We start from the raw sequence: 16166 nt of genomic DNA on the forward strand, positions 1-16166 counted from the left end.
ATTGCTGATTTTCTGCGAACATACTTTAATTTGACAATGAGGAATACACCATAATTCGTAAGCCAATTATTGGATCACCGGCAATTTTCTGTACATACACATGATAAATGGGTTAGTGGAGCGAAGGAAACGGATAGCGGCACTTGGTTAATGGGGGCAGCACTTAAAACAAATAACAACGCATCTCTTTAGAAGACCTGGACTGAAAGATTTAGCTTGAACACAACGTAGAACTCGGGATGAGCTTGGCAGCAGGATCCTAGAGAGCAATCATAATGTATTTCCAGCCTAACAAATTCCGGCCTTGGGGAAGGTGCCATCGCCGCCACCAGTTCCACAAGGACCTATTTGGGATTCCAATTATATTTTAGAAATGCTAGGAAGTAAATCCGGCTTTGACCTACCACCACAGCGCTGGAAGGCTCCCGGCGGTCCGTAGCTGAGTTTCTGGATGGTACACTTCTCAATAGGTCCGGTTGGCCGGCAGTAGGATGTGTACCTGGCCCACGGTAGGGGCTCCTTGGGCGGCACACAGTTCGGCAAGTAGCTGAGCTTGTATGTGGTGCACTTCTCCATGGGTCCCTCGTTCCGGCAGAATCCCTGTCGCGGCCGGACGGACTCGGCGCGTGGGAAGCAGGTGACGTCCACCGGCATGTAAGACAACTTGTTCACCGTGCAGCGCTCCATGGCTCCAGTCGGCCGGCAGAAGGCCGTTCGCGGCATGATGGGAGCCCTCCTCACGTGCGGCTTGGCCACAAAGTCGTGTTTCTGAGTGGTCATCGCATACATGGGCCCGTCGAATCGCAGACCATTCTCCATCGGGCGAATAGGAGGAGTGCGCTCGGTGCAATTCGGCTGATAGGACAGCTAACGAGGGAGAAGACGAGGAGAAACGTATATACAAGTCTTGGCTTACTCCTCTGTGAGTGGGAATACTTGCCTTTTGAATGGTGCACCTTTCCAGCGGCCCTGTGGGCCTGCAGAAAGTGTCCCTGGGCAGGACGGGCGCCGGCTTGGTCCTGGAGGCATCTACTGGCATGTAGCTGAGCTTGTACACCGTGCTTCCGGCACCGGCATCGTTGCCACAGAAGCGCAAGGTGGTAAGCGGCGTCACCGGAGCAGTTCGTGCCTCATTGCAGTTGGGCATGTAGCTGAGGTTGTAGGTGGTGCAGACATTGGAGTAGCGCGGCGGCACACACCGTATTTTGTCTGCCCAGGGCGTGGGTTCCTTGGCCGGCAAGCAGACCGGCATGTAGGACAGCTTCTGGATGGTGCACCGCTCCATGGGTCCTGCCGGCTTGCAGTAGTGCGAGCCCTGCACCATGGCCTTCGGAGGCGGATTCTGGCAGACATCGATGGGCATGTAGCTCAGCTTCTGGATGGTACAGCGCTCCATCGGCGCATTCGACGTGCAGATAGCCACTCGCGGCTTTATGGGATCCCGCTTCACAATCCCCTTGGGCACGTAGTCGTGCTTCTGCGAGGTCATCGCATAGATGGGTCCCTCGAAGCGCAGGCCGCTCTCCATGGGAACGATGGGTGGCGTCCGCTTCACCGGACAAGGCGGCATATAGGATAGCTTCTGAATGGTGCACTTTTCCAGCGGCGCCGTGGAGGCTCGGATCTGGGAGCACGGCATTACGGGCCGGGCCCGAATGTTGTCGCCACAGTTTGCGTAGAACGACCGGCGATAGATGGTGTCAGTGTCCAGCGGCGCTGTGGAGCGCATGAAGTGCGACTTGGGCAGGATGGGCATGGTGCGCGGCGGCTGCTGGTAGCAGCAACCGGCATAGTCGCCGCAATCGCAGGGCGGACATGTAGAACCCGGCGGACAGGGCGAGAAATCCGTGGGCGCCTGGCACGGATCGCAGGCATTGGGGCAAAACGTGTTGCAATCACCGGACATGGCTGATTATGGGACAATAACCTCCAGAAACAGAGAATCAAACAAACCGACACGTATGTGGAGCCGGAAAACTGGAAAATTGTCAATGGAAATAATTTTGCTTGCTCGGAGCTGGGAGAAACGGTTGAGTAGACTTGACACTTCCGAAACGACTGAAGAATAATTTTGCAAAGACACTAGACGACGAAAAGTTCCCGATGTGTTCTACGTAGGCAGAGATGGTCGAATGAAATAGGATACGGAAATGGAACACCACACTGAAATGTAACACATAGGCAACCAAGGAAATGAGTATGAGCTGGATTTTTGTGATCGTCTTCATTTATTTCAGTTTACATTCTGCATTGCTAGGATATCCTGATATTTTATTAGCGATAAGACCTACAAATTGTGAGAGTAGCACTCTGCAGGGGACAAATAAATAATCCATCATCTGCACATTCGGAGATTAACTGCCCTCAGCACTTTAAAGAATTATTAATACATACATAAACAATCGGCTTGCATCATAAATTGGAATCTGTAAATGTGCCTAACTAAGCGTCTAACTAAACTCGATTTAAATAATTAAACAGTAATAGAAATCACGTACATTTTAACTTATTTACAATGTTTGCCTGCTCTATTGGGTTTGGGTCTATGGGGCTGGGCGAATACTTTAAGGATCAGCAAATCATTTCTAATACATAAATATAGAATTACTCAGTTAACAAAACAGTTCCATTCGCGGGCTGAACATAAAATCAATAAATCGATCCCGTGTATAAGCGGGGAAGGGATGGGCATGTTTCCAATGCACCCATAAAAACATTTTGCGATTCTCTTACAAACTAGTTGTCTTAGACTATATGCTCGATTCATATTTTTCGAATAGAATATAGTAAAAATACAATTATATATGTGGGTGTATATGATTCAGTTCGCTCGACATCTACTCGCTTATCGACAATGTTTCGGTTTCGGGTATACAATTATAGATCGTTAAAGATCGGGGCTCCTTATAGTTACAACGTAGGCAGATTAGCGGGCACCTGGTCCAGGAAGTTGGCCGGAAACTGTCCCTGACGGCCCGCCACCTCGCCGTACAGCCAGTCCTCGTTAATCCTATAAAGCACTGTGACCAATTGGTTCTCCTACGGGACGATTTGAAGATTGATTACAAATTGTGTGAAGAAGGCGCTGCTTCAAAGCTAATTACCTGCAAGGCGAGATCTCCTTCGACTTCGCCGGGAAAGTGATACAAGCAGAGCGCCGTCGGCAGTTGCTGTTGTGACGGACTGGGTGATGGTGCTGCAGCAGCAATAGCTGGAGCGGCAGCACCGCCACCAGTGGCCCCCAATGGCACCTTGATATCCACGTAGTTGATTGGAAAAATGCCCTCACATCCGGAACGCGTGCGTCCTCGCAACCACTCCGGCGTGGGATGGTCCAACAAATAAATTTTCTCGTTCTCCTACAGAAATCAGAAATCAGCATTACTATACTATTTAAATCATATGAGAGTGCCAAGAACTTACTCTAAAACTCAGATCGCCCGGCTCAATGCCATCGAAATCATAGAGCGCAATGGCATAAGGAATCACTTCCTCCTCCATGTAGCCCTGGCATCCGTTGCTAAGCGCTAGAGCGTCCACTTTCCCGTTAATCACGTCCAGCAGTGAAATTCCGCTAGTTGGCGGCGGTGGTGGAGGTCCTTTGGGCATGGGGGGCGATGGTGGCGTCTCCGATCCTCCGTAACCTGATGGTATGCTATAACCCGGCGGTAGTTGACCTCCAATAAACGGTGGCGGTTTCGGAGCCTTTGGCTTTTGCGATATCTTGGGCTTGATGATGGTGGGCATGGTAAGCGATTGAGTGGGCGGCAACAGACTCTTGCCATTGCACAGCGGATTGTCCGAGGTGCGTGCCTGCAACTGGTACGTCTGACGCACTGGGGCGGAGCCAAAGCTATCGACTCCCCCGAGTCCAACGCTATCCACCGCCTCCCACGGATCCAGCGGGCTCTGTGTGGAGGGCCGCGATCGATGGTAGTCGTCCTCGAATCCGCTCTCCGGCTGCGAAACACTGCCGTTGTTGGGCGAACTGAAGTTGCTGTCCGAGCTGAAGCTGTCCACGCTGACGCAGTCGCTGTTGGACTTCTGGGTAAAGGTGGGCGACGAGGGCGGCGAATCGAAGCTGATGAGCTGTGCGTCGGCCGTCTGCTGCGAGGCATAATGGGAGCTGTGGCTGCTGCTCGAGGTGGTGGTTGTGGTAGTGGTGGCCGTGTTCCACGCTGCATTCCAATCGACATTGCTGAAGGCCGCCGAGGATGCACTGCTGCTGTAGCTTGGTGTGCCGGCATTGCCGCTGCTCAGGCCGTAGACGCGATTTTCCGCTGCGGCCTTGGAAGCAGCGGCGGATGCCGTGGACGTGGACGTCGACTTCTTGCGATGGAAAATGTTCGACATGAGTCTGCCAGTACCGCCAGTGACCGCCGATGCCATCGAGGAGGTGGGCTTGGCCACGTTCTGCCCATTGACCAGCACCTTGGGCGGCGGCGGTCGCGGCGGCGGCATCTTCTTGAAGCGATCATTTCCGTTGCCCCCACCAAATGGATCGTCGTCCCAGTTGGTGGCCGGCGTATAGCGTGCCTGTGGAAACTTCCGCGTGATGCTTGATCCCCCCGTTGGCTCGTCGAAGAGGCTGCCGTTGTTATTGTTGCTGACGGCGGTCCGCTTGTGCTGCGAAACCTGTGACTGCAGCGGACCCTTGGGCGGTGGCGGCAGCTTGATGGTCAGCTTCTGGAGTCCTCCGCCGGCCGCCTGCTGTTGCTGCAGGTGCTGCTGCTGGAGCTGGAGACGCAGCTGCTTCAGGCTGGCATTCGCCCCATCCGCGGCGCTCTGGCCACGTGATCCGGGCGGAGCGGGCGCCGGTCTCGATGGAATGGTCATGCTATCTGCAATTGAAGAAGCGGCCAAAGGGAATGCAATTAACTGTGTGAACAGAGCAACAGCACGGAGTTCGCCCTAATGGCGTTCTCAAATTAAACATGCAAAATCAGTCGGTGTTGTTATCGCAAATATTTGAGCCTGATAAGCGACACTCACGACAAGTGAACTTTCGTGGAGAGCTGCTTCGAAATTGTTGACTCGCACCCCACCAGTGTGATCAGACTTCTCGGGGCACTTTTCTTCTACTCAAAATTTCAAAAACGAAACAAATACGAAATATTAACGAGTTTGCTGGGTTTCTGTGAGGGGAGCAACCTGATAAAAACGGCACCTTACGTGTATCAAGGATTTCAACTGTCATTTCTTTGAGTGCAAACATGTTTGCTTGACTGGTAATAAAACACCATTGTGCCCATGTTTTCATCAAGGAATTTCTGATTGCAATTTTTTTTAGTAATGCAAGACCATAAAAATGTACTTTTACTTCATTTGAAGGCCACGGCACCTTGCCTTTACAATAAACATTAAGAAATGTTTATTGATTTACCATGTCAGATAAGATTTTAGCTTAAGTACTTGATTCAAGTGGATTTACAGTGAAGACTTCTGATAAAATACACAGACCGCTTCAATTACTGATAACCAACACGGATTTTCTGATTAATATAAGGGAATACTATGATTCACTTTAGTAATTAACACGCACCATGATTTTCAGCTATCAACAGCTGGCGAAGTCGTTCATTATCATAAGTGGAAACCATCAATCGACAGATCCGAAATACTCCTTAGTGCTTTTTGTTTACGATGCAATTGGCGAAAGCCAAGTAATAAATATAGAACTTGTTGATTTCGCAGGGGTTTCTCGAACATTTACGTCATCATCCGAATCCACAAATGCTCATCCGCTAATTACTGCGGTTTTTTCCTATTTCTATCTGCCTATTTGTGATTTGGCGTTGGTGAATCCACGATAATAAGCAGTGAACGAAAGTGATATCAATGGCAGCGCAATGAAACGCTTTCGAGTTTGCGCCGGATCCAGAAAATAAGTAGCTGGATTGTGGACGGCTGCAGTTGCCCCACTTTTTGGATGCCCGGTGCCCGGCACATGGTGGAACCGAACCGAACCAAGCCGATCTAGAAGCGCAGCTGAATGGGACTGCATGTGTCGCAAGTGGGAAGTTCCGCAGCCAAGCAAAACACATGCACAATGGCCAGTGATAAGAGCAAATCCAATGTCGCCTCTCGCGAGAACAACGAAGTGGTTTGCGTAAACAAAACAATTTCTATAAACAATTTTAAGTCGCAAAAAATGCCAAGCATCCAAAGGGGCGGCGTATGATTTGATAAAATAAATTCGCATCTACGTATGCGTATTTTTCTGCGAATCGAAAGATGGGAGGATGGTCGAGTATTAGTGCGTCACACGGAGAATTCCCAGAAGCACCAGCCGCGGAAATAAAATGACAAAAGGATGGGAGGAGATGGCGCCGCAGTAAACAATTTCCGCCACTTTGAGGAGGCGTGTGTATTTAGTGGTAAATATGCTTGAGCATATGGCCGGAATTACATATGTTTATTGGTTCTGCGAACACAAACAGTTGGCAAATATTTGTAAGCTCTTTTCGTTGTGGGAATAGTCGTTTCCGCCAGAGCTGTTGCTCAAAGGAACTTGTTCAAATGTACCACTGACGCCATAAAGATCTAAGAAACAAGCGTTTATGGGAGAGAAGTTCCATTTTTTCATTATAAGTAAAATGATAACTTATGAACGACTAGATTTTCTTTTAAATTCCTAATTCACATTCATTCAAAGTCAATGATCGATCAAAGAAACTAAACAATGCCATTTAACGGATGGTCTGAATGTGTGCACAAAAGAACTGCGGTTTCGGTTTTAGATGTTTTGAAAACTTTCAAACTCTTTCATAAACAACCAATCATAACAAATGGTCGCGGCATGCGAAATTCATGCAAATTCCCATGTCTTTCATGGAGGAGACCTTCCCTGTAAATACAGTAAACACGAAACCCAGCGAATGAATAGCTGAATCTGTGAAATGTCTGGCTGTTCATTTCGCCCATCATTGAATAACTAACTTGCTGCACAAAAAACCGAACGACTGTCAGTGGGCTAAACTGTGACGCTAATGGCAGACACGTTTGCAACGGTTTAACGTAGAACAAAGCTGGCATTTACAATCTAATTAAAATCACCTTCAGAAGGTGATGATGGGAGAACCGCCCACCGTCCACCCACCCAATGTGCGAATCGAATCATTTAGCTTACTATGCCTTTTGTATAGACATGTGCAGAAATTCAAGAGCATGAGATGTTTATTCACAATGGCAAACACGCTTTCCTTTACCATTTTCCGCGTGGCGTCAGTAAAATTGATAAAATAATCACCCTAATCGCTGGCGGGGGTAAATCTAAATAAATGATGACAGTGAGCGTTTATGAGGTGCTCCACATTACACCTATTATCAGCGCACTTAGACAATTAAACTTGAGCTGCAGCTATGAACTAATGATCATATTAAGAGGCAAATAAAGTTGCGCTCTGGCATCAAATAGACAGCAGGTCAGAAACTAGTTTATACTTTGGCTGGAATCCCTTTCTCAAATTGGATGGACTGGTCGAGCCAACCTTGTGTGGTTCTCATAAAATCAACTGATTCTTGATTTCTAATAAGTTGATCTATCGAAAACTTGAACTCAGTTCAAGGGGGGCCTTCGGAAGTGTGTAAAAAAGCTACTCTTTTTCTGCGGTTCAAGCTCAAGAGCAGCGATGCTAACCGGTTTGCACGGCGACTCCCTTTACAACTTCAAGTGAGAATGAAGTCTGTGAAAATGCTTGCTAATTGCTGGCTGCCATTCGGCTTTGAGTATTTCCAGACACGGCTTTTCATGTAACTGACTTCCAGTGAAACTGTTTATAGGATGGGATGGATGATTCAGTCGCCGGCTGACAAATACGCTTTGTGATGCGAGACACTTTGGTTTGGTTCGGCGTGGGTTAGGCCAACTTTTACTTTGGCATGGTGGACCATCCTCAAGCTTGACCGCACGTTCCGAGCAAAGTCTCACGAACAATGGATGTCGGAGGAAAGCAGAACAAAAGAAAGTGACAAACACATCGATCTCAGTCTTCATACTCATGTGTGTTGTGTGATGTGTGATGTGGGGTATACGAGTATATGAGTATGTGGGGTGGAGCTGATTCGTTCAAAGACGAGTGAGAGCGATATTGATAGCCGACTCGTATAAATTGGAATGGATTGCGTTTGAAAGAGCAATTTCCATGCTCCGCTTTTGATGAATTGTGCTCCACCGAGCATTTCTCTTTCCACGATCCCAATTTCCTTGGCATCGAATCGATTGTTGACACTAGCCATTGCTGACACTTCGACATTTTCGTCCGCCGCACCTACAAAACGTGACGACCTTGAATGCTTTTATTTTCAATGGCCAAATAAAAACTAGACCACAATCACATCACAAAGGGCCACAAGTGCTCCATTAGTCGTCTCCGACTTGCGCCACTTGAGCGCTCCGTGGAAAGCATTAACCTCTGAATGATTTGGACCCCTCTATGGAGTACACGGCAAAAACGACACGACATCAACCATATATGTGTGCATAGTGTAATAGAAGAAAGTTGTTTAGCTGGCCACGTTTCAAACTCACATCCACATCGTTGTCATAGACATGATCGTTTTTATAGAAATAATTTCTTTTTGAATCATTTCATGTTCCTATCCTCTGGTATTCCTTTCAAAAACTATAAAATCCGCTATAGAGCGGCAAATTTTATTCGCCTGACTCAGTTTACACGATAAAGCAAATACACAATTGTGCACATATGAATATGGCAGGGTAAATAGTAAATAAATATTAAATAAGACTTATTTCTTGAGGTGTAGCGTAAAAATAGCAAATGGGAGCAGCGGCAATAAAAGCCCCCATCAGATGAACAAAACAAAACGAAGGCAATGCTCGACGTAACGCCGAAGCCAATTGAATTTAATGCCAGACATGACAAGTTAAATGAACTTAACTAAAAACACGCCCCAACTTTTGGGTTCTTTCGCTGGTTTTCCTGGTTTAAAGCGCTTTTAACCTGCCCAATATAGAACAGAATCAGAACCAGAGTCGGGAAAAACGTGCCCGCAATGCGTTCATGCAATTAAAGCAAATTACACAGAGAACAAAGCCGAAATCATTCAATTTACATCAAGTGCGATAAAGAATCGCTTCGGAGATGGATGGCAATGATGGGAAACAGAGCCATGCTTTGTGTGTCTTTGAGGTTAAGGTTTATTGAGCTCTGGGTATCTTTTAAGAGCCAGTCTCGTTCGCTAAAAGAGCTCTTTATCATCGGGGGTTAAAGATTAATTTGATTTTCTGTTTAGCTCTCCTAATGAGCGTTTGTGGATACAGCTTGAATCTGGTGCGACAACAATCTACTCGGGGATACACGCGGCGCACACAAATGGCTAGCAAATATTTGATCGGTAAATTTGGCGCTTTAAGCAGCGGTCTTAGCAGAAAAGATCAGAAATTCGTATAAGGGAGACCGGAAAAAAGCGAAAAACAGGCAAAAGCCCAAATGCAAAACGGGTTTTACTTACTTAACCCAAGACTTTGCATAGTCTTTTTGCTTTTTACTGAGCAGAAGCGGAATGAATAAGTATGCATAAAATAGGTGAAACAAAACTTGGCGAATCCACAGCACTATTCCACATTGTCAGCACGTTTTCCTGTTCATCATATATGTATGTACTTCTAGTTCTACCCGCCGTTCCATTCCAGCTCGTGCAGTTCGTTCTAAAAACGTATTTGCACACACACAACTATTGATAGACCCACTACATACAATGTACCAATGTACATAAATATGTACATAGTTTTGTGCTAAGCCCACAAATTCTAGACAAACAATGCGAGCTGAAAATTGCACGTTTGCATGTAAAATATACGAGGAGCAGCAGATGAAATCCATCACTGAAATGTGGAGACTCCTCCCCTTGCAATCCACTCGTGCGTTTCATGGCGGGGCACTTGTCGTATGTGGGTCAAAGTTGAACACAATCAGAGCTGAAAGCAAACTCCAGTACTTCCGAACACGCCCACATTTTTGTGCACTCAAATGAGTATCGAGTACTGAGTGCAAAACACTTGCCGCCCATTTCAGTGCTTAAAAAACAATGCACTTTGAAAGGCCTTTAAAAAGGATCTTTTGTACCATTTGCGTGTAGCAGCAGATTCAGTCGTATAATGTGATGCCCTTAATACCCTTGAGTGTATATTATAATGGCTCATCCAACACTTCCTATGACTGTTTTATGACATATTATCGTAACGAAACGTTATAGCAAACTTATTGCCGCTGTGTTCGATTTAATTAAACCTATTAAACCGCTTTATTTCTTGGCATGTCATAAGATTGCATTTCTCTAAAAGATTGTGTAATATATGTATATATATGTACATAGCGTGATAGACATTTCCTGTTTTCCATTTGAAGATTGCTCTGCGAAGGGTTTTATCACCGGGCAGTGGCGAAGACGAAAGGGGTGCTGGATTGCCATATGGTATATGGCATATATAAGGCTATCATGTGAGGATCGGCCTAAAGGCAGTCAGCTGGAAAGTGAGGTAAGAGCAAATGCACCACCTGCTGCGTCTGAAAGTGACAAAACGAAATCGAAATTCCCTCGGTTTTCTATTTTATTAATGGCAAGAGGGGAGAAGTAGCTTCGTGCAAAGCTGCACAGAAAGAAAAACCGCCACTGCCACTGGAAATATTGTTCTCAGCATTCCGAGAACTTGTGCATTATTCTATAAAAACCGTGTATTTAGTGAGCAGGGGTGGCATTTAAAGCCGAATTTAGGTGGGCAACCAGAGGCAGCTGTTCAGTAATAATTCTAGTTATTCACTTAATGCAATGACAGTGTTTTTCGTATGGTGTCGATTATGCAGCCAGAAAATGGGTTTCCCATCCATAAGTGTCACTGTACTCCCCGCTTATCGCTAAGGCTTGAGTAAACAGTCGGAACAAACGTAGCATATCGGTTTATGCAATATTTTTTGAATTGTACAATAGTCTTGCAGTAGCAAAGTTTTTTCTTGCCTTATTACTAGCAGTCGCCTGGGCAAACATTTAATTAATTAACAAATACGACCTTGACTGGAATTTCAATTAAGTAAGTACATAGCTTGTGCAAACTTTGATGAAAATGGTGGAGTGATATATGTTATGCCAAAGTAATGTTGTCAGGGTGATGTTGTGGTTAAATATCAATTGCGGGTAACTAACCTTTTGACGATTTCCGATTCGTTCCGATCCGATTCGCTTCGATTCGAAAAAACCGATCCGCAAAGCTGGCTGAGTGGATTTTTTTCTTGCCTTTTTGGCGATGTGCGTTCAAAAAGGTGGACCAAAAAAGTTAAAAGTTAAAGAGAGTGACTAATGCCGCACGCACACAGTCGCACTCAATTTGTTGTCACACACACCGACGCGCGCGCACACTCGCGGGCATCAACTTTGCACTCTTCTCCCCTCTCGCTCGCTCGCATTCAAGGTGGTTAACGAGAGGTGAGCCAACAAAAACAACAATAGTAGCGGGCGCACTCACACACACGGGCTAAATAGCTGAACAGCAGCTGCAAAAGTAGTAGCACGAATCCGCAGAAACAAAAGCGAAGAAAACAGGAGACGGAGAAGGAAGTGCGCCTGCAGCTGCGACAATTATCACCCGATTATTTCGCAGCGTGTATTGCGAAATGTGCGCCTTCGTTTTGCTAAATACTTTTGCTTAATTATACGCACGCACACACACACCAAGGCACTTTTCCATAACGAATTTATTCATCGACGTTCTGCACGAATCGCTCTCAGCTGTGCTATTTAATAGCGATATTTGTCGGCCTTGATATGCCTCGATGTTTTCCAAAGGTGTCGCAGAAGAGTTATGGAATAATTTAATTATTCTCCGTTTTTATTGCGCCGCGAACGCGTCCGTTATGTTGATTCTGCCAGAGTGCCCGTGGGTTGCAGCCGGAATAATCCTACGACTAGGCGTTTCGTTTTCCCGCGTTTTGCAACACTGCTTTCTGTCGTTTATTTGCAATACTTATAATGTGTTTCCACTAAAATCTTGTTGTGGTTATCGTTTGTTTCTATTTGCTTTGGTTTATTTTGAAATTTATTTTTCATTTGTGTCCTCTTCTTCAATTGCTTGAAAAAAGGTTGATACCACAACCTTTTAGTGTAAAAAACACACTAGTTCTAGGAGCTTTGAGGGAAGAATATATTTACGTTTATTGAAAACGCTAGTGTGAAGACTCCAAAATGTGACCGTTTTCCCTACTAAATTCCGACACAGTCTGCCCACATCCAGCCGCCCAGAAAATACTGCCAAAATAAAACCAAAGTGGGCTTGCACATCCCTTCGAAAAAAAGACTCCCGACATATTTTATTTCGATTGCTCAAACGCCGCCGACGAGCCGAAAAACGCGCGTACATCTACTAGGACAACAATAGGAACTGCAGCATAGTACATTTACTTTTTTGACCAGCTGTCTAAGGAACCAAATCGAGGCTGCGAAAATGGATGACTCACGCGAAGAAAGCCAGTTTATTGTGGACGACGTGAGCAAGACGATTAAGGAGGCCATCGAGACGACCATCGGCGGGAACGCCTACCAGCACGACAAGGTGAACAACTGGACCGGCCAGGTGGTGGAGAACTGCCTGACGGTCCTCACCAAGGAGCAGAAGCCCTACAAGTACATTGTGACCGCCATGATCATGCAGAAGAACGGGGCAGGACTGCACACCGCCAGCTCCTGCTACTGGAACAACGACACCGACGGATCCTGCACGGTCCGCTGGGAGAACAAGACCATGTACTGCATCGTTTCGGTCTTTGGACTGGCCGTCTAAAGTGGAGGAGTCGCAGAACTTGCAGGGCTCGCAAGGAGGACGACCCGGAACTGGACGTCGATAATAGCAACTAACTTATAAGGGGGAGGGATTAACAAGATTGCCGTCGTACACAAACACACACCCACAACTACACAAAAAGCACACACTTAGATCGGCCATCCTGCTGCAAGGACAAAATTAATTACGAAGCACTGGAAAACAATGTTGTTTCCAAGCAATTACCCAGCAACTATTCGTTGCAAGTGTTGCCTGATGTTATTCTTGGTTTTCAATCTAAAAACGTAAATAAAAAATGTATAAACATGTAACGTTTACTGTAGTATAAGTTAAGCATTCCAAAATTGTTTCTATGGGATTTTCTTTACTTTGGGTGCCTAGGAAAGGGTCGGCAAATTCCATGGTACCTTTATAAGTAGAGCCATTGCTCTAAAATCGATTAGAATTTCCAGGCATTATTCTTTATTGGTATTTCCCTTACTTGGCTAAAAGTGATTAAATTGATTAAGACTCCGTTCCTTTAGAATAACATTCTATCATTGGGAGCTTTTTCTTTCTGGCAATGCCCAAAATAACAAAAGCAGACATATCTGGCTAAAATAAATGTTGTCGGCCGGCCTGCGTTTGTTAAATCGATGGCTGACGCGTTGTCCTTGAAGCTACTTCTACTTCTTGCGCTGGAAGCGCCGGCCCGACTTTAGAGGCGGAACCTTGCTGGGCAGGCGCAGGCTAAGGATGTCCGAGTTGGATTTCGGAAGAGCGTTCACAATATGGGCGTACTGCTTGATGCGAGCCTTGCTGGTGGCCAAAGCACGGGATAGGACGTTAATGTCCACTTCAAACTTCTCACTGATAAGCAGGGACATCACAATAAAGTGAGTCAGTGCCTTCTCGCTGCTGAAATTGGTGCGAGTTCCCTTCTTGGCCACATTGGGATCCGCAAAACGATGGCGTATATCATTCTCGACCTTCTCCGTGATGCCTGAGAGTTCAACCTTCTGCATTTGCCGCGAACGAAGGGAAATTAGCGACTGTAAGCCGTCCATGTAGATGATAAGTTTAATGTGCAAGAAGTCCTGCTTCGATGAGACGGCCTTTTCCTGAATTGCGGCCAAACATGTCTTGAGGTATTCCGATTTAACGCTGAAATGAAAGGAATATTAGCAGTTACTACTTATTTATTACTAAACAACTTACGGTAGAGTCTGAACAGGCGTGGAAAACACCACCTTGGCCTCCTCGTCCAGTCGTTCGAGCAGAGAGCTCGGGATCAAATTTTCCACAGCGTACACTTCGTCCACTTTGGTGGCCTCCTTGTTGAACTTGGGCACAATGGTGGCCAGGTACTCCTCATTGTTGATGCTAACGTCCGCCAGGGTGTCGTCCTCTTCGCCTTCATTCAGCATGGTTGAATTGACCGTTTCGTCCAGATCCTGACGCATCACCTCCACGTTGACCATCATCTGTTCGCGGTTATCCACAAACCGCGATGCTTTGCGCCCTCCAAACTCCTTGAGCAGCTTCTTGTTGGCGTGCTCCCGGCTCATCGTGGGAGCCGTTTTCTTCTGGCGCTCCAGTTTCTTGTAAATGTGATTGGACATCAATGCCTGTTGCACAGGCACAATTTTAACTTTGTTGGTGGCTTTGTTTCTAATGCAAATGTAGGTGTCGACTTCCTCGCTATCCTGAATCTCGCCCGTGTACACCTGCTCACCCGCCCATACTACAGCCCGCTTTTTGTTATCCACGGTGCTCTCAACCATGCTAAAATCTGCGTTGCCTAAGAGTGATCCATTCTGGAATTTCACTATGGATGGAAAGTGAGATTTTATGTATTTTCCTGGTTGAAAACTAAATTAAACTATTTAACTTACGAATAGTAGGCAGTAGCTCGTCCCTTTTGTGATTGCATACGGTCTCTATTTGTATTTTATCCTCCATGGTTACGACGAGTTATTTGAATATTTCTGGCTTTTAGAAACAATTCAAATGTTGCACGTGTGGAAATAAAACAGATGGCTTCGAAGGACAAAAGCTAAGTGCTATGAAAGCAGATTCAAGACCAAATCGAATAATCGATAGAATCGATATACAACAATTTTTAAATTTCGACAGCGTAGCATTTAATATTAAAAACATTTACTAACTAATAATTTATAATCATATAAATTTTAATCTAGTAAGCGTGAGAAAACTCATAAAATCATACTCTTAAACTGCAGTTTAATGATTATGAATACTACAGTATTTTCCTATTTCTCGAAAAATAGTTTTTATTTTAAAAAAATAGATACATATATCATCTATGATACGAACATACTTAAACAGTGGCTATAATTTATGGACGCCTTGCAGCTTCTGGGGCAAAGGTAAATCCAGAAAATGTGACATGTTTGCTTTTTACAATTTTAACTACATTCTGCAATATAAGAAATTCCATTATATATATCATATTTCAATTGAGGAACCAATTGTGAAACATACCATGACCAGTTTGATGAGGAAAACGGCGAAGGTCAGGAAGTTGATGCTCATGATTGCCGCCTCAGGCGGAAAGTCTATTTCCGAGTCATCCAAAATACCACGTCGACGTCTCCTTTTTCGCTCTGGTGGCTGCCAAAGAACCGCGAACTGTTGCTCTAAAAAACAGAAAATCAGAATAATTGTAGTGGGACAGCATTTAAGTTCTTAAAGCTTATTAGAACTAACCTATGAGTCTTAAGAGATTGTCTCGCAGGTTTTGAAGCAGCTTTATTTTCTTTCCGAAAGTCAGAGTCGATTTCTTGATCCAAGTTTTCTGCATGTTCTTTAGGAACTTGAAAAATCCCTGAACGCTGGGCACCCCTACTTCTTCATCTTCGGAAGGCGGCTCTGTGGTCTCCTCTTCCTCCTCGGATTCCTGACTTGCGTTTTCGGTTGAGCTAGAGGAATGTTTCCTGGAAGTGGTCTCCACTTTCGGGGTCACCATTTCCACATTTTGGACTGTTGGTGCCTTGGTGTAACCGAGCAGCAGGGGATTACTACTCATACCGAATCTCTCCCGCTGATACTCCAACCAGGCGGCACTGGGCGTACTGAACTCATCACCCTGCTGACTAAGCCCGGCAAGAACTACCATTATGAAGCTCTGGGCCACAAAATAATGCATCTTTTCTGTCGCAATGCTGAAGAAGAACTGTTGGAGGCGCTGAAATTCTGGCGAAAAAGGGGGCCACCGTTGCAGGCCAGTGATCTTTTGGTGCACATTGAGTTAAAGATACTTTTACTACCGGTGACAAAACAGCCATGGGTAGAAAAATATTTGCAAAATGTTTTACAAGCCATAATTGTTACTATACACTCAATCTGTGAACTCAATTCGAAGTACAAATTG

The 16166-nt window shown here is 45.6% G+C and overlaps 5 protein-coding genes across 6 annotated transcripts; 1 reads left to right on the top strand and 4 right to left on the bottom strand.

Moving 5' to 3' along the window:
* Positions 1–5: 5 nt before the first annotated feature.
* LOC6551864 (stabilizer of axonemal microtubules 1) lies at positions 6–2194 on the bottom strand. The gene is made up of 3 exons (XM_001979625.3): positions 941–2194; positions 405–867; positions 6–344 (listed from the first exon to the last, which is right to left on the bottom strand). Exons 1-3 carry the CDS (start codon positions 1904–1906, stop codon positions 289–291), a joined length of 1485 nt encoding a protein of 494 aa, XP_001979661.2. The 5' UTR covers positions 1907–2194; the 3' UTR covers positions 6–288.
* Positions 2195–2205: 11 nt separating this feature from the next.
* Positions 2206–11933, bottom strand: LOC6551863 (formin-like protein 20). 2 transcript variants are annotated; one of them, XM_001979624.3, is made up of 4 exons: positions 11164–11933; positions 3424–4841; positions 3105–3359; positions 2206–3039 (listed from the first exon to the last, which is right to left on the bottom strand). In XM_001979624.3, the coding sequence occupies exons 2-4, from the start codon at positions 4834–4836 to the stop codon at positions 2911–2913; spliced, it is 1797 nt and encodes a 598-aa protein (XP_001979660.1). In that variant the 5' UTR covers positions 4837–4841; positions 11164–11933; the 3' UTR covers positions 2206–2910. The 2 variants fall into 2 exon arrangements, with proteins under 2 accessions (XP_001979660.1, XP_026836374.1); XM_026980573.1 differs by lacking the exon at positions 11164–11933 and adding an exon at positions 4993–5103.
* Positions 11934–12214: 281 nt separating this feature from the next.
* On the top strand, positions 12215–13104 carry LOC6551862 (dynein light chain Tctex-type). Its single transcript, XM_001979623.3, has one exon. It carries the CDS (start codon positions 12458–12460, stop codon positions 12791–12793), a length of 336 nt encoding a protein of 111 aa, XP_001979659.1. The 5' UTR covers positions 12215–12457; the 3' UTR covers positions 12794–13104.
* A 138-nt stretch (positions 13105–13242) lies between these two features.
* LOC6551861 lies at positions 13243–14856 on the bottom strand. Its single transcript, XM_001979622.3, has 3 exons — positions 14668–14856; positions 13991–14600; positions 13243–13936 (listed from the first exon to the last, which is right to left on the bottom strand). Exons 1-3 carry the CDS (start codon positions 14732–14734, stop codon positions 13459–13461), a joined length of 1155 nt encoding a protein of 384 aa, XP_001979658.3. The 5' UTR covers positions 14735–14856; the 3' UTR covers positions 13243–13458.
* Positions 14857–15241: 385 nt separating this feature from the next.
* Positions 15242–16087, bottom strand: LOC6551860. The gene is made up of 2 exons (XM_001979621.3): positions 15503–16087; positions 15242–15432 (listed from the first exon to the last, which is right to left on the bottom strand). The coding sequence occupies exons 1-2, from the start codon at positions 15939–15941 to the stop codon at positions 15242–15244; spliced, it is 630 nt and encodes a 209-aa protein (XP_001979657.1). The 5' UTR covers positions 15942–16087.
* Between the last annotated feature and the right edge of the window lie 79 nt (positions 16088–16166).

This window comes from Drosophila erecta, unplaced genomic scaffold (genome assembly GCF_003286155.1).
Source record: "Drosophila erecta strain 14021-0224.00,06,07 unplaced genomic scaffold, DereRS2 tig00000000-arrow-pilon, whole genome shotgun sequence".
NCBI classification, from domain to species: Eukaryota; Metazoa; Arthropoda; class Insecta; order Diptera; family Drosophilidae; genus Drosophila; species Drosophila erecta.